The sequence below is a fragment of the Ursus maritimus genome, unplaced genomic scaffold (assembly GCF_017311325.1).
Source record: "Ursus maritimus isolate PB19 unplaced genomic scaffold, ASM1731132v1 scaffold_16, whole genome shotgun sequence".
NCBI classification, from domain to species: domain Eukaryota; kingdom Metazoa; phylum Chordata; class Mammalia; order Carnivora; family Ursidae; genus Ursus; species Ursus maritimus.
In genome coordinates, this window is record NW_024424008.1 from 3,258,014 (window position 1) to 3,282,826 (window position 24,813).

The 24,813-nt window shown below is 39.7% G+C and overlaps 2 protein-coding genes across 2 annotated transcripts in view; one reads left to right on the forward strand and one right to left on the reverse strand.

The window, feature by feature from the left end:
• Positions 1 to 24,813, forward strand: part of NLRP14 (NLR family pyrin domain containing 14) — a 62,002-nt gene that overhangs the window by 21,885 nt on the left and 15,304 nt on the right. The window contains 9 exon segments of the mRNA XM_040631313.1: positions 5,657 to 5,827; positions 6,219 to 6,389; positions 8,624 to 8,647; positions 8,649 to 8,789; positions 11,123 to 11,234; positions 11,236 to 11,297; positions 21,030 to 21,200; positions 22,358 to 22,404; positions 22,407 to 22,482. Coding sequence (XP_040487247.1) covers positions 5,657 to 5,827; positions 6,219 to 6,389; positions 8,624 to 8,647; positions 8,649 to 8,789; positions 11,123 to 11,234; positions 11,236 to 11,297; positions 21,030 to 21,200; positions 22,358 to 22,404; positions 22,407 to 22,482 — 975 coding nt within the window.
• On the reverse strand, positions 6,969 to 7,155 carry LOC103656430 (60S ribosomal protein L39-like). Its single transcript, XM_040630739.1, has one exon. It carries the CDS (start codon positions 7,122 to 7,124, stop codon positions 6,969 to 6,971), a length of 156 nt encoding a protein of 51 aa, XP_040486673.1. The 5' UTR covers positions 7,125 to 7,155.

Genomic DNA, 24,813 nt, shown 5'->3' on the forward strand with positions numbered 1-24,813 from the left:
GAGAATGACAACTACAGCCTTGACTTTATTACTAACTAGAATAAAATTTTTTTTAAAGATTTTATTTATTTATTTGAGAGAGAGACAGCCAGCGAGAGAGGGAACACAAGCAGGGGGAGTGGGAGAGGAAGAAGCAGGCTCCCAGTGGAAGAGCCTGACGTGGGGCTTGATCCCAGAACTCCAGGATCACGCCCTGAGCCGAAGGCAGACGCTTAACAACTGAGCCTCCCAGAGGCCCCTAGAATAAAATATTTTATAAGAGGTAGATAGCTTACGGACCAGTGGAAAATTTTTGCTTTTCCAGGAGTTTAGAATCCTTTAGCTTATTACAATTATTTATAATCCCGAAGGGCTCAAAAATGAGTCCTCATAAATATGAACAGGCTTTGGAAAAGTGAGTACACACTTTGAGGTCGGCGTTTCTGCCACCCGCACGGGTTACCCAGCACACAGAGACTTGAGTTGACACCTGAACTACTAGTCCTCTTTTCTCAATTATAAAAATGTCTCTTTTATTCATTAACTTTAATAAACCTTGATAGGTTTGTATCCACAGCTTCATAATCATACCACACAGGGTTTAAATGAAATATCATTTAAAGATTTCAGCCCTAACTTCAAACATACAGTATGGATAAGATAATACATTGATTTTTGCTGTCTTAATTTGAATAATATGAAAAGTAAACTGTAACAAATAGGTGAGAACGTAATTTTCTTTGAAGTTCAACATTTGTAGAAAGTTTTAGAGAAACATAATTATTTTAAAAAATATTTTATTACTCCAAGTTCCTAAAATCAATGTTTGGAAACTATATTTAAGTTAACATTAAAGACTGTATAACCGCCATTAACTAAGAATATAGCAAAGGAGAATGATACCTCAAAAGTTGATCCAGATAGTATACTATTTACAATACTGTCTGATTCCAAGATTTACAAGATTCCAATTTATAAAGCTGTTGGTCATTTATGTAACTCATTTTAATTATATATTCAGATTTATATTTATATGCATCTAAATATTAATATAAGTAATAACTATTTGACCTCCAAAGGAACTCTAAGAGTTATAGGAAGTTCTTTAGATTTTTTTGGTTAAATACAAAGCCGTATAATGACCTAAAAAAAACTGTTTGCATTTGTATTTCTCACTGTAGTAAATTCAAGCATAAGTCCCATCATCATCTTTTAAATCTCAGGTTACAGAACAAATGAACTTAATGATTTACGTTGCTTTGTATGAGGCCCTTGAAGCCTGCCCGTTCATCCAAAAGCTCTTCTTGCTGGAACAATTTCTGCAACCGTGTTGTTTTAGAAACAACTCTCCTGCCACCTCTCAATTTCTAATGCCTATCAAAAAAATAATCTCTCACTCAAACAACAAAAAAGACAAAATTCTTGGGCAACCTGGAAATGACATAGCAGACCTTTTCAGGAAAGAACACGCAGCTGTTGTGAGCGCCTGGTGCTCACCCTCGGGCAGCGGACTCTCCTTACTGTGGGAGGGTTGCTCTGTCTGTCCAGGCCTCTTGATCCAGAGATGCTAGCAGCACAGGGGAGCTCGCTCCACTGGACCTCAACTCCTAAAAGAAATTCTGGCATCTTGCATCAGACAGACTCCTCCCCAACCATGTTTTACACCACGAGATGCTTGTTCTTGGAACGTGGGTTCCTCCTCCTGAGTGACCTGCGTCTAGGACCACGTGATGGGCCTGCTGGTCAGAGCCACAGACAGAAATCAATGAGAACAACAACAAAATTATAATTTGCTTGCTTTAATCTTAAAAATTATAATTTGCCTGGAAATCTTCAGTCCTTGTGGGGGCACAATTAAGAGATAGTTGGGTCATTTCTGCAGCTGGACCCAAGTGGAAGTTAATGTGTCTCCTCCATTTTGCTGGCCCATATGTAGGGGTCAGTTTGGAGTCCCCGTCCTCAGCTCAGCTTTTGATTGAGTCATTGGTGATTGAGGTTACATATTAATATAATTGAGACAAGACCTTCAAACTCTAGAAAAAGTTACGTTTTTTTTTCCTTATGCAGGTCAGAGGAGAGTATTGGTGATCTTCTGGTTTGACAAAATCTGTTCCATGTTTGTAACATTTAGAAATTCAGAAATACCAATTTGAATATTACAAGAGGGACACATTGAAACAATTGATCAAAATTAGAGACTTACTACTACTTAAGGGTTGTTTTCATAAGACATAGCAACAATTTCTAAAGTCCATGTGTCTTATAAGATTCCCTTGTTATGATAAAACAAAGTAAAAACTATTGTTACAAAATATTTTCAGACTTGTAATACCCTCTGCTTTTCTTTTTAGCTGCAAGGGAAAGGGAACATTTTCTTATGAGGCTGAGATTTCATTGGTCAAGAATTAGGAGGTCCATAGCTGAAATTGTGTTAGCACTAAGGAAAAAGAAGAAAGCTTGTAATATAGAAAGGATAAGAACAAGATAGATGTAGGCCATGTAATATTTATATTCCAGTTCAAAACCTTTCTTTAAAGTTTTTTTTATTGTTTCTATTTTTTGCTTCTTACATGCACTACATTGTTTCATTTTTGTGTGATGTGTGTCCAGAAATGTGCAAGTTATATTGCCCATCTTTAATTGATTAGTTATTACCCTTCAGGGCTCCCCCCCTAAATATATGCTTGAATTACCAAATCCAAAAGGATTAAAATATTTAGAATACCTTTATGTAAGTCATTACAGTCATACAGTTGCCAGCATGTTAATTTAATCTCGTATTACAGAAGCTACATAGTTTACATTTTGAGCTCTTTCAAAACTTTTCTCATTTTTTTGTCATGGCAACACACATGAATATGACCAACTTAATTTTACATACTTTTTATCAATGTATATGGCTACCTTTTTGTTAAACTCTTCTTTCTCACTTTATAAAATCTTAATTTCGGGTCATTGTATTATTGGCTGGTATAATTTTTAATTACCGTTTTCATGAAATATATGTGAATGATAGGCTTTAGGACTTTATAGCCTTCAGCTGCCCTCACAGATGACTGACATCTGATCTGGGTCTTAGGTCTCCATTTCTGTTCTTAGCATTTTGACTTTGGTATTTTGCTTTGTAGCATTTGGTATTCTAAAAAGAAGTCTGAGGATAACCTGCCAGTTCACTTCAACCTTTACCTTCCTTCCCACCTTCCCAATTCATAGGCATCTGTTTTCTCTCATTGGTGTTGTCAGGTGTTTTCCTAACTGTGGCATAAAAGTACTTCTCGAACTGCTGGCAGCCTTTTTCTGCTCAGACATCATTTAAATTGGATTTTTATTTTTATTCATTTATTTATTTATTTTTTAAAAGACTTTGTTTATTTGACAGAGAGACAGCCAGCGAGAGAGGGAACACAAGCAGGGGGAGTGGGAGAGGAAGAAGCAGGCTCCCAGCGGAGGAGCCTGTTGCGGGGCTCGATCCCAGAACGCTGGGATCACGCCCTGAGCCAAAGGCAGACGCTTAATGACTGCGCCACCCAGGAGCCCCAAATTGGGTTTTTAAAAATGGTTTTAGTTCTCGTGCTCTGTTTTTCAAGAGCCTCTCTTAGTCATTGATCGTAGCTCTTTTCCTATGTAGATCTTTTTGTCATTTTTTAAAAAGATGATTTATTTGAGATAGAGCGAAAAAGCAAGCGAGTGTGAGCGAGGGGGGAGAGAGGCCGAGAGGAAGGGAGAAGGAGGCTCCCCACTGAGCAGGGACCCTGACGTGGGGCTCCATCCCAGGACCCTGGGATCATGACCTGAGCCAAAGGCAGATGTTTAATCCACTGTGCCACCCAGGCGCCCAATTTTTTTGTCATTTTAATCTTTCTTTCCCCTTCCTTCTTGGGGTGTTTCTCAGATTGTCATTGATTTTTGTTCTTTATTGCTTGAAATATGGATTTCAGTTTTCTCTTGCTTTTTAAACCCGTCGCACCCTTTTTATCTGAAGCCAGCTCCCTTCTCAGTCTGACCTCCACTTAGGATGTGCTCTTCTTTCAGAGAATTTGCATCTTCTTGTACATTTAAAGTGTAAAGCAAGCCATTCTAAACATTTTCTTCTGCTTCCCCGTTTTTTCTTTTTCATAAATGGTTCTTATTTTCTGTCCCTTAGTTAAGCTTTAATATTTTATTCACAGGCCCCATAATATTGGAATCTTTTTCCATCTAGAAGACCTCTGTCTAAACCCAGTGTTTCCCTTGTTTCTCTAACTGCCGGCTTGGCTGCTGATATAACACTCCTTTGTATCACTCTGTTTGAGCTGCTGTCACCAAATACTACTGACTGCGTGGCTTAAACAGAAATTTATTTTTCACAGCTTTGGAGCCTAGAAGTTCAAGATCAGGGTGCGGGGGAGTGGGGGCTGGTGCATTTCTAGTGAGGCTTCTCTCTTAGGCTTGTAGATTAGCCCCCTTCTCACGGTGTCTTCACGTGCCTTTTGGGTGTGTGCGTATTCCTGGTGTCTTTCTTCTTATAAGGACACTAGTCCTGTTGGATCAGGAGTCCTGTCTTATGACCTCATTTAAACTTAATTATCTCCTTAAAGACCTTGTCTCCAAATACAGTCACACTGGGAGTTCAGGCTTCAACATATGAATTTTTGGGAACACAATTCAGTCTATAACACCTTTTCAGGGCAAGTTGAGATTTTCAGCCTTAGGCTGTGTCCTAAGTCATCCACTGAAGTCTAATTCTGGACCAAGGAGGCTGCTTCTCTTTCCTACTTATGTACACGCTTATTTTGATGAAGAGAAGCAATTCCTGAGGGACTGAGTCGCTAAGTGCTTCATTCAAGGAAGTAACTAAAACAACTCCAAGTTCCCGGAACTTGCTGCCACCTGCCGCCTCTTACTAAGAGCTGGCGGGCCCAGCCTTCTCCCAGTGCAAGCTGTCTCTAAGTAAGTCTCCAGAAGTGTGGGCTCTGCATGCACTGCTTCCTTTCTTCTTCTGCTTCCCTTCTTTATTTTTAGAAACTATTTTATTTCTGATTCATTTTTGCTTTTACTCTTAAGGACTGGGTTCTGCAGAAAACATGAATTGACTCCCACGAGTAGGTGAGCTCTTATTGTGGGAATCACAGCTTCTGCTCCTGACTTCCTGCCCATTTGTTTCAGAAGTCAGAGTGCAAGGACACAGCATCCTTCAGTCCACCTTCCATGTTGTAGTTGGAAGAAATTCCTCCTAGCTTAAAAATTATTATTTAAAAATATTTTTTAGGGGGCACCTGGGTGGCTCAATCAGTTAAGTATCTGACTCTTAATTTCAGCTCAGGTCATGATCTCAGGATCATGGCATCGAGCCCCACATTGGGCTCTGTGCTCAGCAGGAAGTCTCTTTAAGGATTCTCTCTCTTCTCCCTCATGTGCAGACTTGCTCTTGCTCTCTCAAATAATCTTTAAAAAATATTTTTAGTATAGTCATTCATATTTTCATAGGGAATTGGGGAGGTGGGGATGGAAGAGACAAGCCCCCCACCCCTCCCCTTCCTGATTCTCTTATCAGAGACTTGTGCTAAGGAACTCACTCCATGTGGGGAAGCTGGTCTTCAGAATGGGTCACAAAGCCTGGGAGACGACACCCCCGGCTGGTGAGTGGTGGTCATAGCTCTTCTCTGAGGAGGGTCATCTGTTCTTTGCTGTTTTCCAGCTTGGAATCCTGCGACCTAACTACAGTTTGCTGTCTAAATATCTCTAAGGCTCTCGTCAGAAGCCAGAGCCTGAGATTTCTGAATTTGTCAACCAGTCACCTATTGGATGATGGAATCAAGCTGCTGTGCGAGGCCTTGGGACATCCCAAGTGTTACCTAGAGAGGCTGTCGTTGAGTCTTGCTGATTTGTTTTCCGTGGAATCCTTTTGTGCAGTCTTGTGTGGCTTAGTGAGGAGCTGAAAGGGCAAACTGCTTGGGCCTTGACCCGACTTGGCTCATTTGTCAAGCCTGTGTGAACTCTACATGAAGACCTCCTTTGCTTCCTCTTTTGACTTTTCAATGCTGCTGTTCTTCATGACTGCTTATTTTTACTATTTTCCTCCTCCTCCTCTCCCCTGAACGTTGCTGCAGTGGCATTTGTGATTTTAATAGGTTTGAAAAGGTCGATTCTATAGTAGAGGTGTAAGGGCTGGAAGTACCAGCCAGTGTCCCTGCAGAGGAGAAGAGAAACAAGAACTTTGGGATTTGACTGATCCCTTCCCATCTGTCTTTCTCCTTCAGCCTAGAAAGCTGTGGCCTCACAGTAGCTGGTGGTGAGGATCTTTCTCTGGCTCTCATCAGCAACAAAAGGTTGACACATTTGTGCTTGGCAGACAACGTCTTGGGAGATGATGGAGTAAAGCTTGTGAGTGATGCTTTGAAAAATCCACAGTGCAATCTCCAGAGCCTCGTGTAAGAGTCTACTAGGTTTCATGCTTCCGATGTATATTACATTTTGAAATTTATTTTTTTTAAAGACTTTATTTATTTGAGAAAGAGCATGAGCAGGGGGAAGGGCAGAGGGAGAGAGACAAGCAGACTCCCCACTGAATGGGGAGCCTGATGTGGGGCTCCAATCCCAGGACCCCGAGATAATGACCTGAGTGGAAGACAGACACTTAACTGACTGAGCCACCCAGGCGCCCCCTAGCCACCCTTCAAATACTTGGTTGTGGAGAGACCTTTCTATCACTGCAGAAAGTTCTGTGGGACTGTGCTACGTGAGATCTGGCAGGAGGAGAATTCAGTACTTCACAAATCAGAACACAACAGCAGTTCAGCCGAAAGTCTCACATTTATTACTGAACCAACTTACTGGGGTAAAGGCAAAGTAACAGAGAAAAATCATCTCCCTGGTAAAACATATCTATTGGCCAGGTAGGAGGGATGTTAACAGAGTGAGAACAGGAACATGTGGGGAAAAAGAAAAAGGATAGGAACGTGATCTTCATGCAGCTTAAATATGGGTGCCATCTCAGGAAGTGTGATGCCTTACAGACCCAGCTTGGTTCTTCTCCAGTGACGCCTCTTGGAGTTGTACCTGATTTTATTACCAGTTTTCATCTGAATCCACTGGGGAATGGGACGATTCTGCTTTTGTTTCTTGGCCAGGAATCTCTTGATTCTGAAAGTCTTGTGAGAAGACATGGCGAGGAGCAGTCAACCACACACCAAGATGGCAGCGAAAAGGAGAAACAAAGCTGAAATGTATTTTAAAAGGGAGAATGTTATGAACATATTCTGTTCCCTGCTTTTTCCCTTCTGTTTTCCATAATGATAATGAAGATGACAAGAATGATGGTGTTAATAACTGCCATTTATTTTGTCCCTACTCTGTCCTGGGCCCTGTGCTAAACTGGTTTAATCTGTACAAAAGTACCTATTGGTGTCACATTGGCCACCTAAGTTCTAAGTGCCTCATTGGACAGGTAGGAAATGTGAGGCTTAAAAAGATGATGTAGCTTGCCTAACGCTCACAAGGTGATGGATTCTGAACTAAAGCCTGCCTGTCCAGCTCCATATTCTGGGCATAGAACAGGTAAGAGTGTGTGTGTGTGTGTGTGTGTGTGTGTGTACACGTATGTATAGACACCATTAAACAGAAATGCAGCATCCCATGGTATGGGTGGATCACAGTGTGATTATTTTGTTCATGGCTCTTAGACAATTTTAGAATTGATGATGAGCCAAAATTTTTATTTTGTCAGATATGGTTAAATTTTCTCCAGATTGTTCCTATTTCCTGAGCAGTCTAGAGGCCTGTATTTTAATATCTTCACTGGGTATCTATTTTTTTGATCAATATTATTTAGATAATTGAAAATAACTAAAAATTTGATGTTGAGCATCTTTTCAAATGTCCTTGACCTTTAGTATTCTAGGGATTGCCTCTTCATAGGCTCAGTTTTCCTCTGGATGCTTTCTGTTATGTTATATGCTATGGTTATTGATAGCACATATACATTACAGCCATTATTTTTTATATATTGCAAATAACTTACCTAGTGTGTTGCTGTATTCCTAACTTTCTTATGGTCATTTTTAGAATACAGAAGTTTAAAATTTTTGTGAAGTTAAATTACCTTCCTCCTCATGACTTCTCAAAGTTTTGTCATAATTGCAAATATCTTTCTTTAAAAAAAACCTGTCATACTGTTTATGGTTTAATTTTTAAAATGTTGAATTATTCCTAATTTGTTATAAGGCTTAAACTGATTTCCCCCGTATGTCAGGTCTGCCTTCCCAAATTATTTATGGTATAATAGATCTTTTCCCTACTGGTTAGAAATGCCACTTTCATTACGTACAGAAAGTACTTTATTTTGATGACTCCCATTCTGTCCCAGATGCCTGCTTTGCTCCATGTAGCCACCTCGGCAACAGGGCACTGTATTTCTGCACAGTGTAAAGAGGTTATTTCATTTATAGTAAGAAACATTCTGAAGAACATGGGTCCAGTTTGTGCAATTTGGTGCAAACCTAAGTATCCCAAGTGAGACCAGCAAAGATGTAATGAGGGAAGAGGGTATCTGATGAGATGAGTGTTGGCAAATAGATAAGGGACCAGAGCATGAAATCTGCAAAGGTAGAAATCTCTGGGCAGGAAAGCGGTGATTCTGTCTTTGCTCACACTGTGCTTCCCCCAGGCTGAAGCAGTGCCACTCCACTTCGCAGTGAACTTCTCTCGTCTGCTCTCCTGTGCGACAGGAGCCAGACATATCTGGATCTGGGGTCAAACTGGCTGTGAGATGATGGAGTGAAGCTTCTGTGTGATGCCTTTTGGCATCCAAGCTGTCACCTTCAGGACCTGGAGGAGGTTTTCTGTGACCTTCCTTTGGGTGCTTTCACTACTGTGAGGGCAGGGGAGATGAGGGAAGAAGGGATGAGCTGAGTGTCTGTCAGAGAAAAGAATAAACAGCTGATTCCCACTATCTCACCCTGCCTGAGACAAGCTGGGGAAGTATGTTCATTAGATTTTTCTTAACAGTTACTAGAGTAATTCAACCTCCCTCAGGGAAGGAGGACCAGAGACAACAGACTGAACAGCAGCCATTTTATTTATATATACGTGTGTGTGTGTGTGTGTGTGTGTGTGTGTGTGTGTATTTATATTTGATTGTGCCCCAATGAGTCTACTGTGTGTCCTCTGCCTTAACAGCCATAAGGCAGAAACTGTGCTCTATTAGTTTTTCAGGTTTTGGTGTTCTTCAGTTCAGGTTTATAACTAGGTCAACTTATAAAGAAACTAGGAAGGGATTTTTTTTTTTCCTTTTGGAGAGAGTCTGCATGCATGAGTGGGGTGGCTGGGGCAGAGGCAGAGGCAGAGAATCTCAAGCAGACTCCAAGCCCTGCGCAGAGCCGTACGTGGGGCTCAATCTCACGACCCTGACACTGTGACCTGAGCTGAAATCAAGAGTCGGATGCTTAATGGACTGAGCCACCCAGGCACCCACTAGGAAGGGAATTTTTTAAAATATCCAACTAGCCAGTCATTATTAAACAACTGTTTTTATTCTTATTCTGTTCTCTCATTCTGTGGGTGGGTGTACACATCCATGGTATGTGTATATGTAATTGTGATTACTGTATAGATAGGACTTCGAGGTTTCCTTTTCCTAGGATAGTATTTCAGAAACATTTAAATACTTACATACAAGTTATCTTATTGGATGTTGAATATATCTTATCAATCTTATTGAATATATATTCAATATCTTATTGGATAATGGATGTACTATATTTAGTATTTAATATTTCATTATGTGAATATTGTGGCTAGAGTGAAGCAATATAGAGGTGTCATTTAGTGATCTCAGTTCACTTCCCCACCAGGGTCTCCCATGGGACTAGTCACCTGGGTGAGTCATTACGGGTCTAACCCCCAGCGTAGTTTTTTTTTAGAACCACAAACTCTAGATCGTTGGTATACCCGGAGGTGTTTACCTGACTGGACTGACTCAGTAACCAGATTTCCACAAGAGTGTAACAGTTGATTGTCACATTGGTAAACACCAAGGTGATTGAACTCTTGGGTCCAATAAGTACCTGTACTTTCTTTAGGAAAATATATACAGTGTGATTCTCTGAAGTTTCCTTGATTATTATTCAATTGGAAGACAAAATTTTACTTCATGGAAATTGTTACATCCGATACCTTTACTTTAGCCACAATTTCTGAGTGACCTGGACACACAAGATGTTCGCTGAGCCCACTTTCTCTCCTTACCATTGCTGTAAACACACAGACAAGCTTGTGCTCTCAGCTACCTTCACAGCCTCTGTGCAGGCCATGCCAATTCTCTCAGTTAAAATGTACAACAAATAGAAGCTACATTCTGAGGGCTTTAAAGGTTTTTGCTAAGGTGAGGCACTTGCCCTCCGGTAACTCATACAATGCTGATGGCAGAGAAATAAATACAAAGCCAATTATAACATAGTCCACGTGTTATTATAAAAGTCCCAAGGAGCAAGGAGTGGGACAGAGGGGACTGAGTTACCCTAGCCTTGAAAGGTGAAGAGGATGTTGTGTGCAGATATCCTTGGCAGAAGACAGAAGGGACATGAAGATAGGTGCGGTAGATTTGGAGAAAAAAAGTAGATGGATATGCTTGGTGAATAGGTTGGGGATGAAACATGGGAAGCGAACACTTGAGGGCCGATTGCGAATGCTCTTGAATGCCCTACAGAGGATCGAAAGAAGTATCTTCTTACATGTAGTCTGCTGCTTCTTGGAAAACAGCACTTTAAGATAGATTCCTGGGAAGTGTTTTTATTTCAAAAATATATTCGAAACTGAAAGCCCAGAGATCTGTGGGTTCCTTGGGTAAGCTTCTATTCTGTTTTTTTTTTGTTGTTTTGTTTTTTTTTAGTTTTGACAGAAAAAAATGTTTATACCCTTGATTTGGGAAGCTTGGTGGATAATAACCTATTTGTGGGAGAAAGGGGCTTTATCCACCGTGTTTTTTTTTCCTGCTTATTAAGAAATCCCATTTGTTTCTGCTGGTCATGTTAGACATTCCTCTGTGTGTCCTGGACTGTGGAGAGAAAAGGGTCAAGAAAAAGACTCAGATAACTTGGCTTCTCTCCTAGGAATAAATTAATTAAACTTCACAATTAAGGTCTCACCTCTTTTGTATTTCTTGCAGATTGATGGGCTGTGTTCTTACTAGTACGTGTTGTCTGTATCCGGCTTCTGCTATTCTGAACAACGCACACCTGCGGAGCCTGGACCTTGGATACAATGACCTGCAGGATGATGGGAGTAAAAATTCTGCATGAGGCTTTGAGACCTCCACACTGCAATATTCAGAGGGTTGGTGAGTTCAGTTTTCCATTAGGAAAATGATACCTATTTGGTGGCTTGTGTGGCTAGAAGAAATTTAGTACATGAGCGAGGATGATAAATGGGATAAAAGGTAAGTTACTCTCAGAAATGAGAATCTGAATTTCAGATATATGGATCAATGTGTATTATGTGCTGTTAGTACTGAAGCCATATTTCACATTTCTTTGTGTCCTACTTAGTGCCTTGGACAGAGTATATATTAAGTAAATGGTACTTGCTTTAAGGTCTTCCATGTCCTGTCATCCTTCAGATATTCCATCTGTCTTTGAATTTTTCTAATTAAGGTGAAGATTTTGGGGCACCTGGGTGGCTCAGTTGGTTAAGTGCCCAACTCTTGATTTTTGGCTCAGGTTATGATTTCAGGGTCGTGAGACCGAGCCCTGCCCTGGGTGTGGAGCCTGCTTAAGATTCTCTCTCTCTCTCTCTCTCTCTCTCTCTCTCCCTCTCCCTCTCCCTCTCCCCCTCCCCCTCTCTCCCTCCCCGCCCCTCCTCCCCTCATCCCACCCCAGCTTGTGCTAGATCTCTTGCACGTGTGCTCTTTCTCAAAAAAAAAAAAAAAAAGATTTTGCTAATCATTTTTTATCTGGAAAAATGCTATCTATGCTGGGTTTTTTTTTAAGATTTTATTTATCTTACAGGGATAGCATGAACAGGGGTAGGGTAGAGGCAGAGCAAGAGAGAAGAGGGAGAGAACCCCAGCCACTCTACGCATCGCGCCTGATGCAGAGCTTGAGCTCATGACCACGAGCTCACGCACGGCCTGAACTGAAATCAAGAGTTGGCTACTTAACCGACTGAGCCACCCAGGCGCCCTGCTATTTATGCAGGAGCCCGTGGTCTAATAAAACCTTATCCTGTGTTTTAAGTACTTTTTATGTTTAATCATATATTGTTTAGATGGTTTTTTAAAAAAAAATCTTTAACGGATATTGGCTAGTACATTTTTACTTACATAGCATGAATTATTGACCTCTGGGTCAAGAATTTTGCTCCATATGTGGGAAACCTAAATATTATGTTTCCCTGACTCTTAGAAGAAGGTGCCACTTTACCTATGTATCCATTGACTGTTGATATATTTTTATCACAACAATGATGATATTGTAACTACTGGGTCTGGAATTTAATTTTATCCTGCTTACAACCTAATAAATTAGGCTATCAGTATTTCTTGGATACTGGCAGGAAACACAGTATCGCATCAGAGACCAAGCACCTTATTTCTCCTAGCATCACAGCATAAGCACTAGTGTTTCTGTGTCCGTTTCCTTTGTCCCCAAGTCCCACAGGGTGGATGTGGACAGCTTGGGTGGACACCTGCACATGGTAGTGGGTTGTGTCCTAGGAGAGAAACATGGAGCTTGGGAGAACCACCATTTTATAGCAGGCACTAAGCAAGCCTGCTCTTTGTCCTGGAGGGAGACATTACCTCATCCTCATTGCATACACACCCTGGGAAATGGCCCATGTGAAGAGTTGTCAGGGTCCTGCATTTTTGTCAATGAAACATGTAGGAGACCAAAAGACCCACAGAAGAATGTCTTCCCGCAATATTCATCCCTTTTTTCTGCACAGTAGAGTCTTGGTTAATTTTCACATGGACATGCCATTCCACTGGCCACTCTCATTAATCTGACCAACAGAAGTTGGGGCCAAATCTGTTCAGTTTGTCTCCTACAGAGTTTAATTAGGGCCACCATCATTAGGACTCCAAGCACAGGATTAGGTCAGACTGCAGTGTTGATTTCAGCTATGCCCTCAGCATCCTGGACTCAGCCAACTGAATGAGACCCAGAGAGGACCAATAGGTCTTGTTATCTATTACAACTCACGAAAGGGGGTTTGGGTTGACCTGCTTATCTTGGTATTTTTGGTAATAAAGGGAGCAAAAAATTGGCCCAAACCAGTCCCATCCCCAATAAAGAGAATCAGTGGTCCATACCTCCACATATAACAAACATATAACCTGAAGGAACACAGCTCACTCCAAAGTGGGATGTGGTGGTCTGTTGATTTGGGTCACCATTACGGTGGTTTGGTTATGTCAGGTAGGTTGGCAGTGTCATCAAGTAATTACAGATGCCTTGTTAGCCATACATGGCATAACTCAGAGCCGTACTGGCATCAGGAGAAGCTTATGAGTTTGTATCAGACTGAAACAAGGTTGTACCAGTTGTGTGTGTACACATGTGACAGGGGTCCAGGTTTGGGGGCTGCCACTGATGACATCAGGCAGAATAGTTAGGACCTGCCATGTCGACTTGAGATTTTCCATTTTCACAGCATGTGGACAAACCTGGCAGTGGGTCAGGTTGCCAGCTGCAGCTGCTACTTAAGCAGACCGCATAATTTTGCCAGGCAGCAGTGCTGGGTCTAGGGAAGGAAAAGAAGTCATGAATTGTTCTTCCTACTCCCTGCACCTTCCAGGTTCTGAGCTGTTCTTCCCCAGGTGTTGGAGTAACTGTTCTTCCCCACAGTGGTGAAATCAGTGTGTCTCATCCCATTGCCTGTAACTTGGCTTTTTCTCCAATCATCCCCTAAAAATCTGCCGATGTTCATCTGTTTTGTTTCTTAAATTCCACATATGAGTGAAATCCTATGGTATTTGTCTTTGACTTATTTCCCTTAGCATAATACTCTCTAGTTCCATTCACATTGTTGCAAATGGCAAGATTTCATTTTGAAGGCTAAATAATATTCTGTTGTGATATATATGAATATGAGATAGATATATATCTCACATCTTCATTATCCATTCATCAGTTGATGGACACTTGGGCTCTTTCCATAATTTCACCATTGTCGATAATGCCGCCATAAACACCGGGATGCGTGTATCCCTCTGAATCAGTATTTTGGTGTCCGTTGAGTAAATACCTAGTACTGCAGTTGCTGGATTGTGAGATTAAAAAAAAAGAGAAAGGCAAACATAAAACAACTCTTGGGGCGCCTGGGTGGCACAGCGGTTGGGCGTCTGCCTTCGGCTCAGGGCGTGATCCCAGCGTTATGGGATCGAGCCCCACATCAGACTCCTCTGCTGGGAGCCTGCTTCTTCCTCTCCCACTCCCCCTGCTTGTGTTCCCTCTCTCGCTGGCTGTCTCTATCTGTCAAATAAATAAAATCTTAAAAACAAAATACAAAACTCTTAACAATAGAGAACAAACCCTAGATTGATGGAGGAAGGTGGGTGGGGGATGGGCTAGACGGGGGATGGGTATTAGGAGGGTATTAGGAGGGCACTTGTGATGAGCACTAGATGTCGTATGTAGGTCTACATACTTACATAGGTGTAAGTCTACACCTGAAACAAATATTACACTGTATGTTCACTGAAATTTAAATAAAAACTTAAAGAATGTTTATATACAGAAAAAAAAGATTTGCCAAGTCCATATATTAAACATTTTCACCATGAAATATAAAATACATAGAAACAAGCGAATAAAGCTGTTTAAAAAAAAATGTGCATAACCTCACCCAGGTCAGTAAACTGAATTTGCCCAGGGAACTAAATTCCCCTGTTCCTCCCTTACGAATCGCTTCTTCCCTCCTCCCTAAGAAGTAACCATTATCCTGATTTTTGTGGCCATCGTTTATTTATCTGCACAGTTACTGTGAGTGTATATAGTCCTAAGCAATATAGTGTTGAATTTTGCCAGGTTTTGCATTTTATATACGGGGAATCCCACTCTATATTCTTTTGTGTTATGTTTTTTTTTCTCATTGTTACGAGTTTGTCATCCAGTTGTTTCATGTAGTTGTAATTAGTTCATTTTTATTGCAGTAGAGTATTCCAGTGAATGACCATACCACAAACTAACCGTTCTGTTATACCTGGACTTCTGTGTTGTTTTCATTTATTTTATGAACAGTGCTGATGAATATTTCAGTAATTAATTCTCAGGCACATACATATATATTTATCCAGCATAAGTAGGAGTGGATTTATTACGTCATGGGGAAAAGGTTTTCAAGAAGACTACTAATTTATTCTGCCCCCGGTAGTGGGTGGTAGTTGCTGTTCTCTATTCTTGCCATTTTCTCTGACTTTATTTTTAAAGTTTTAGTGAATCAGGTGTGAGTTTTGGCATCTCACTGTGGTTTTAATTGATGTGTCTGGTTAAAGAGGTTGAACACCTTTTCATATACTTAATAGCCATTTGGATTTCCTTTTGTCGAGTTTCTTTTTCACTTATTTTGTTCATTTTTCCATTTGGTGAGCCATTTTTGCCCTTACTGCTCTTGATCTGTAGTGTTCCCCCCCCCTCCAATATATTTGGTTATGAGCCTTTGTCACTTATATATGTGACAGTAACTTGGGCTTTTCTTTTTTTTTTTTAATGATTTTTTATTATATTGTGTTAGTCACCATACAGTACATCCCCGGTTTCCGATGTAAGGCTCGATGACACATTAGTTGTGTATAACACCCAGTGCACCATGCAATACGTGCCCTCCTTACTACCCATCACCGGCCTATCCCATTCCCCCACCCCCCTCCCCTCTGTAGCCCTCAGTTTGTTTCTCATAGTCCATAGTCTCTCATGTTTCATTCCCCCTTCTGATTACCCCCCCTTTCTTTATCCCTTTCTTCCCCTACTGATCATTTTAGTTCTTATGTTCCATAGATGAGAGATTCATATGATAGTTGTCTTTCTCTGCTTGACTTATTTCACTTAGCATTATCTCCTCCAGTGCCGTCCATGTTGTAGCAAATGTTGAGAACTCGTTCTTTCTGATTGCTGAGTAATATTCCATTGTATGTATGGACCACAATTTATTGATCCAGTCATCTGTTGAAGGGCATCTCGGCTCCTTCCACGATTTAGCTATTGTGGACATTGCTGCTATGAACATTGGGGTGCATATGGCCCTTCTCTTCACTACGTCTGTATCTTTGGGGTAAACACCCAGTAGTGCAATGGCTGGATTATAGGGTAGCTCAGTTTTTAACTTTTTAAGGGACCTCCACACTGTTTTCCAGAGTGGCTGTACCAACTTGCATTCCCACCAACAATGTAGGAGGGATCCCCTTTCTCCACATCCTCTCCAACAATTGTTGTTTCTTGCCTTGTCTATTTTTGCCATTCTAACTGGTGTAAGGTGGTATCTCAGTGTGGTTTTGATTTGAATTTCCTTGATGGCTAATGATTTTGAACATTTTTTCATGTGTCTGTTAGCCATTTGTATGTCTTCATTGGAAAAGTGTCTGTTCATATCTTCTGCCCATTTTTTGATTTGTTTATTTGTTTCTCGTGTATTGAGTTTGAGAAGTTCTTTGTAGATCTTGGATACCAGTCCTTTATCTGTAGTGTCATTTGCAAATATCTTCTCCCATTCCGTGGGCTGCCTCTTAGTTTTTCTGACTGTTTCCTTGGCTGTGCAGAAACTTTTAATCTTGATGAAGTCCCATAAATTCATTTTATCTTTTGTTTCTCTTGCCTTTGGGGATGTATCATGAAAAAGGTTGCTTTGGCCGATGTCGTAGAGGTTGCTACCTATGTTCTCCTCTAGAATTTTGATGGATTCCTGTCTCACATCGAGGTCTTTCATCCATTTGGAGTTTATTTTTGTTTATGGTGTGAGATAGTGGTCAAGTTTCATTCTTTTGCATGTAGCTGTCCAATTTTCCCAGCACCATTTATTGAAGAGACTGTCTTTTTCCCACCGGATGTTTTTTCCTGCTTTATCAAATATTAGTTGCCCAAAGAGCTGAGGGTCCATTTCTGGGCTCTCTATTCTGTTCCATTGGTCTATGTGTCTGTTTTTGTGCCAGTACCATGCTGTCTTTGTGATCACAGCTTTGTAGTACAGCTCGAAATCCGGCATTGTGATGCCCCCAGCTTTGTTTTTCCTTTTCAACAGTTCCTTGGAGATTCGGGGTCTTTTCTGGTTCCATACAAATTTATGCTGCCTTTTATGGAACTGAAGAATTTAACTGTGACATCGGATTATTCTTTTATTGTGAGTGCTTTTTGTAATTGTTCAAGACATTTTTCCCGATGCTGGGATTATGAAGACATTCTACTATTTTCTAAATGTAAAAGGCAGCTTATGAAGCATTTGAGACTTTAAAATATGGTTGGAGGTCAGTCCAATTTAATATTTTTCCTATGTGGATACTCATCTTTTCTGGCAAAATTTATTGACTCTTTTTCTTCCCTCACTGTTTGGCAGGGCCACCTTTGGTATAAGTCGAGTCTTCATTGGTGCATGGGTCTGTTGCTGGGTTCTCCCTTTGCATTTCCAAACAAAATTTTAAATATCGGCTTACTAAGTTACACACACGTGCATGTGAACCTCTCCATGTACCTGTGCCTACCCATATGCTGGCATTTTGAATGGAATTGCACTGAATCTATCAATCGTGACAGATCCTTGTTTACTTAGCTCTATCAATAAAGCTTAGTCCTTTTTCCTGTAGTGGCTCTCTATTTTGCTGTTTAACTTTATTTCTAAGTACTTGCTATATTGCAATACTGTTTGGAAATGGGTATTTGTTTTTAAAGATTTATTTATTTGACAGAAAGAGAGCACAAGCAGAGGGAGTGGCAGGTAGAGGCAGAGGGAGAAGCAGGCTCCCCACTGAGCAAAGAGCCCTGTGCGGTGCTCCATCCCAGGACCCTGGGATCAAGACCTGAGGCAAAGGCAGATGCTTAACCCACTGAGCCAGCCAGGTGGAAATACCCCCCGGAAATGGATATTTTTGTTATTTTTTCGTTTTATTCTTTATACATAGAAACACGGTTGGGTTTTGTATATTAACTTCCCATCCAGTAGCCTACCACGTCCTCTAGTTGATTATAACTGCTTATTCATATTTGTTTGGATTTTCTAGGTACAGAGTCCTCTTTTGGGAATAACAGTTGTTTTGTTTTCCCCATTTCTATTCTTTTCCTTTTTTCTTTTTATTGCCTTAGTATCTTGTAAGACACGTGATAGAATGTTAATATGTCTGGAGATAGTGGGCTTCCTGTGTTATTTTCAATGTCAAAAGCAAAATTTTTCAAAAGTAAAATTTCAGTGTTTCTCTCATTTATTAATTTAAAAAGGTTCCTATCTTTAGTTTGCTAAGAACTTGTCTTTATTTTCTTTCTAAATTATGAATACATGTTGAGCTTTATGAAATGTGCCAAATGTGGTCAATCACATTGATTTTTATTATATATATTAGATCTTTTTTTGGGCTCAAAACCAACTTGGTCATGATATCTCTTATATACATTGTGCAGTTTATTTTGTTGATATATGACTATTTTAACTAAATCTTTGTTTATAAGGAGGTTATAATTTTCTTCTTGTGCAGTTCCCATCAAGTTTTGGTATCCAGATTACAGTATTTTCGAAAAATAAGTTCGGGAGTGATCCTTCTTTCTTTTTCCTGGGAGGTTTGTGTAAGATTGGAATTATTTCTTCCTTGAGCTTCGTAGAAATTTCTGGTGAAGCTATATGATCCAGAATTTCCTTCGTGTGGAGATTGACTTCTGATTCTTTATTTATTTATTTATTTATTTATTTATTTATTTATTTTTTTTAAAGATTTTATTTATTCGACAGAGATAGAGACAGCCAGCGAGAGAGGGAACACAAGCAGGGGGAGTGGGAGAGGAAGAAGCAGGCTCATAGCGGAGGAGCCTGACGTGGGGCTCCATCCCAGAACGCTGGGATCACGCCCTGAGCCGAAGGCAGACACTTAACCGCTGTGCCACCCAGGCGCCCCTCTGATTCTATTTTTTAAATAATCATACATTTATATAAGTTTTCTCTTACTGATTAATTTTTCATAAGATTATTCCTATGATTTTATCCATTTCATCTAAATTTTAAACTCTGTTGGCAAGTGTCTGATATTGTCTGCTCAACTTCTGATTATCTCCAGTGATTTAGACATCTGGTGATGTCTCTCTTCCTGATATTGGCAGTTTAAGCTTTTTCTCATTTTACTTTTCAAAGAACACAACATTGATCTTCTCTATGCATACTTTTTATTTCCTTAATTATTTCTCCTTTTGAGTTTATTTTACCATTCTTCAAGAATTTTTACTTCTTTATCAGAGAGAGAGAGAGCACGTGTGCATGCTTAACAGCACAAGCAGGGGCAGTGGCAGGCAGAGGGAGAAGCAGACTGCCCGCTGAGCAAGGAGCCCGATGCGGGACTCGATCCCACAACTCTGGGATCATGACCTGAGCCAAAGGCCGATTAACCGACTGAGCCACCCAGGCATCCTTATTTTACTGTTCTTAAATTCTTGAGCTGGATGCTTAGCTCATAAATATTTCCTCCTTTTCCAACACTTACGGGGTGTGACTTTTCCTTCAAATCATTGCATTAACTCCATCCTATAACTGATATATGTAGCATTTGTTATTATTGAGTCTAAAATGTTTACCTTCCCTTATGATATTTTTTCTTCAATCCACTGGTTATTTTAAAGTGTATTCCTCAATTTTCAAACGTAAGAGGAGTTTCTTGTCATCTTTTTATATTTAATCTCTAGCATTGTGGTCTGAGGACATACTGTGCATGATTACAGTTCTTTGAATTTACTTGCTTCGTGACCCAGTCTATAGTCCGTTTTTATATATGTACCATAATGCACTTAATATGAAGAGTTGTTGGTTGCCGTATTGTATATAAGTTAATTAAGATTGTTAATTGTTATTCAAATCATCTATTTTTAGTGATTTTTTTGATAATTCAGTTGTTCTGAAAAGTATGTTAAAATATCCATTATAATTGTAGAATTGTGTCTTTCACTTTGTAGTTCTGTTAGTTTTAGTTTTCTATATTTTGAGACCATTATTAGTGACTGCAAACTTAGAATGATTGTTTCCTGATGAATTCTTGAAATCTTTTATGTCTCATAGTGCCTTTTGCCCTACGGTTTATTTATGTGATATTTATCTTGTGTCATAAATAGTGGGAGTGTTGCTCTACCACATTAATGCCAGTTCTGTGTAGGCAGTAACTTAATTTTTTTTTTTTTCATACTCAGCGCCTATATAGGCACTCAATTGTCGAATGGCTCGGTAAAAAGTGAAAATTAAAATTAGTTGGTTGGCGATATCATCAGGTATAGAAGGTTGAGTTTAACATACTTCTTCAGTTCATGGTATTATTATATTATTATTGGTTTATGCAGGGGTCCTCTAATGACTATTGGTTGGGTAGCTGGTTAATTTATCTCTTTTAACTATTCTCCTTCCCCTGTATAGGCAGCTGGCCTAGTGTGTTTGAAATATGCCATAGAGTTGTGAGTATCCTTGTAAAAGATGTAATTTTTTTTGGTGTATGCATTTTTATTTGCATAAATGGCATGGTGCTAAGAGACCTCATTATATACCTTGCTTTTGAAATACTCAGTATCACATTTCAAAAGTCTACTTAAGTATCTATAATTTTTAATGATGATCAAAGATTCAACGGCTTCAGCTTTTCTTAGTGTGCTTCCCTTTTTATTCCCTGGACTATAATTATGTACTTGCAATTCATGATTTAGGAAGGAATATATTCAGTCTATAAATATCTAGTAATAATGAATATTATAAGTACTTACATTCTTTGAATTTACCCTAATTGTGATCCCCCTCCCAATTTTTTTCTTCTTCTTAAGCTTCTGGAGTCGTCCTACACTCCCAGCCCACAGATCTACATGCTTGCTCTATGGGGTAAATTTAATTTTATCTTCAGTCTCTCTTCCCTTCAGGTTGAAATACTGTGGTTTGACCTCCCTGTGTTGTCAGGATCTCTCCTCTACTCTTAGAAGCAACCAAAACCTGATAAAAATAAACCTGAGACAGAATACATTAGGGCATGAAGGAATGATGAAGTTATGTGAAGTCTTGAGGTCTCCTGAGTGTAAACTGAAAGTTCTAGGGTAAGTCTTCATTGGCTTCTCAGGGCGAACGTTTCTTGTAACAAGGGATTTGGGAAGCCACTGGTTTACTGCAGGCCTAAGGATCAACCTGAGTGGGTCCCTGCTTATTTCTGAGGCCCTTATTTTTTTTCCCATAGGACACAATTTTGAGAGATCTACTGTAGCAACTCTAAAGCCAGACTACCTGAGTTTGAAATCTAGCTGGAACTTACTAGATATTTGAACTTACACTAGTCTCCAACCTCTGTGTTTTGGTTTCCTTACCTATAAATGGGTGAAATGATTGTATCTATCCATGGTTTATTGTGAGGACTGATCAGCTGAGTCAGTAAGGCAGTACACGTGTTCCCCTACTACTGAAGGTAGAGTGTTCCTATGAAACCTTTCATAAGCCAAAATGGTATAAATCAGAGAAGCAATTACCATTAATTTAGCTGGAAAATTTTTTGAGCATTCCGAGACCCCCAGAATAACCTCTTTTAGGCTTTTCTGATACCTTAGGACAATACGCACAAAATAAATTGACATAAAAGCACTGATACCCACAGACACAGTTCAGAGCTGCAGCAGCTTGGTGCTGAGGTGCATTGTAGGTCCTGGGGAAGGAGCTTGGAGGGGCTGCTCTTGCTGCTTGGGTTCCTGCTGCCTCTATAACGGCTTTGCAACCCAAAAGCCAAATGCTGTTTTCCGTGTGTGTGTGTGTGTATGTGTGTATGTGTGTATGTGTATGTTAAAAGCAAAAATCTTTGGACTTCCTTCAGTTATCAAAAGCAGCTGCTAATGTAGGTCTCTCATAAAGGTGAAGTCGTGTAACCACGACCTTTGGAAAAGCAGAGGTAGGATACCTGTATTTAGAACCGTGCATATAACACATAACAGGGTTGTGTGTTAGCTCTTGTCATCATTAGCAGTACTGTTTTGCTTCAGTAGAAAAAGGCTCTTCGAGGATCCTCTTAAATCTTAATCTATTTCTACTCTATATTCCATTTTCCTTCACATGCTGTATCCCCTCAGTGTATCCCTCACACTCCCTTGCCCCACTCCCCATGTTCATTTGTCTCTACTTCAACAGTCTTTCTCTGAGAAACAAATTCTTCAGAGAAATTACCGGACTGTGGGAAGACAGTACAAGAAGAGGTGCTCCCTTGTTTTCTCAGGGTGTGCAAAGACACGTCTGATGAGGAAGCCCAGAAGTTGCTGGACGCTTAAGAGTTAGGAATCCACACCTTATCGTTAAGGGTGATTATAATGATCACAGTGGCGAAGGTGGTTCCTGGTAGTGGTGCCCCTGATTTTAGAAAATGAGATAAGGCCTCAGGGTGACAAGGCCTGGGGCTCTTAGCCTTAGATGCTTTGTGCCCAGACAGTGTTTGGTGTCCGTTGGATGTAGGTGAGTCACTTCTCTGTAAAATGTCTGTTCTACTTCACATGGGGGTTGAGAGGCTAAAATAAAATGAAAAACATAAAGCTCTGTAAAAAGTACAACATGTTTTTAATTGGATGCGAGAAGCCTGGAAATGAGACTGGAGGGCCAGGCCAGGGCAGCTAGAGCGTCTGGCTTCCTTTCTCTCCCTTGCACGGATGGCTTACTTCACAGCCTCACCATCTCTGGCATGTTTTACTGACTACTTCGGTTTGTGTTCCGGGAGCCACTGGGTCTAAATCACTTGGCTGTTTCTTAGAATGCAGATTCTTGAGCCCCATATCGGACTTACTGAATCAGAATATCTGGATGAGGGTCCTAGGAACTGGCGTTTTAAATTATTTCCCAGGCAAATTTTAGATACATTACTATTTGAGAATTGCTGGTCTCAACTGAAATGGGAGTCCACTTTCTCAGGGAACATTTTCTGTAGCCTGTTGTGAAGATATCCGATATAGGATTATTGGGATTAGAGCTAAAGACATGTTCTTCCGTTTGACAGAAACCTGACACAGTAACATTTTCTGTGAAAGACTAACTAAACCATTTCAGAGCATCATTGAGGAGGGTAACTTCACCATTTTCTTTTATAAAGTTATGCAACTTTGATAGTAGAACCTGAAAAAGGTAGCACTATAAGGAAATTCACAGTCAGATGTTACTTATAAATATATATGCAAAGACTAAATATAAATATTTGAAAATTCCAAGATTCAATTTAAATATACCATGAATTAGGGATGCCTGGCTGGCTCAGTTGATAGAGCATGTGACTCTTGATCTCAGGGTTGTGTTTGAGTCCCATGTTGGGTGTAGAGATAACTTAAATATAAAATCTTAAAAAATATATACCATGAATATATTATGATTTAGAACAGAAGGACAAGAAGACAAATAATAGGAGGAATGTTATAATTTATGATACCAATTGATTGATGGAAAAAGACTAAATAATCACTTCATTATATGCTGATGAGGCATTTAATAAAATTCAGTCTTGTTTTTTGGTCAGGTACTTATTTCAAAAAATGATATGGAATTTTTACCTTGCACTATAACAGCATACTAGAAGCACAGTCATTTAAATTTTGGAAACATACCTGGTGTCCCTGCGATCATATAATCCACAGGCCAGGATTAGGGTGAGGGGAGTGAAGTACTTACTGGAGGTGGGTGTGGGCTGGGGCCAACCTTGTGCAAGTGCAGGGTCAGACTCTGTCTTTAATTTTTTGTATTCAGTTATCATGGATATTTTGCATTAATTTTGACTTACAAAATATTCCACTAAAATGTTTATCTTGATTAGAGTCTTTCCATATCTTCTTAAAGTTGTGCATCACCCAAGTTACTCCCCTCATCCTAAATCCAGCCCTGGAGAAGGAGGGGTTTGCAATTTCAAATAGTGTAGTTATGGAGTCAAAAAGGATAGTCAAAGAATCAAACGGTGATCAAAATAAACTTTAGATTTGTTGGATCTTTTTTTTTTCTTTGATTCTTTACATTTTCTTTTAAATAAATTTATTTTGTAAATTCTTGTTACATTTGAATTTATTCTGTCAGTATGTTACCTTCTTAAGTTAGATTCTTACTGATTTCTAGCTTTTTTACTATAAGCATTAAGGTAAAAATTTCCCTTAATACATATTTTAGCTGAATTCCCATGCTTGAATATGGAGTATTTTCGGTAGCATTCATGTCCAGATATTTCCTTACACTGGGTTTTTTTTTTTTTCTATGACCCATATGTCAAACAGAAGTGTTTGTAATTTCCAGACTTCAGGGTTTTTAAAGTTACCTTTATTATTTTTAACCTAATTGAGTTATAAGATAATGTGTTCTGTTGGAAAATATTTTTTTGAAATTAGGTAAAACAGACTTTATGGCCTGCTGTCTAATCAGTTTTCTGTGTGTTTCAAAAGAATGTACACTTTCCTTACCTGAGTGGCCTACACATACATATACACGTAAACACCCATTAAATCCAGCTTTTTAATTATGCAGTTCAAATCTTCCTGTACTAATTTTTGCTGTTTAATCAATTATTGAGAATGTTTGCTTTAAATCCTCTAATATGATGGAATTTTCTTTTTTTTTTCTGTACTTTAAATTTTTGCTTTAGATATTTTGACGCCATGGTTATCCAGTAACTATGACAGAATTATGTCTCAGGCAGATTTGAACTTGCCTTTT

What these genes read in the sequence shown, in the direction of transcription:
- LOC103656430 (XM_040630739.1), bottom strand. Translation starts at nt 7,124, where the DNA reads ATGTCTTCTCACAAGACTTTCAGAATCAAGAGATTCCTGGCCAAGAAA.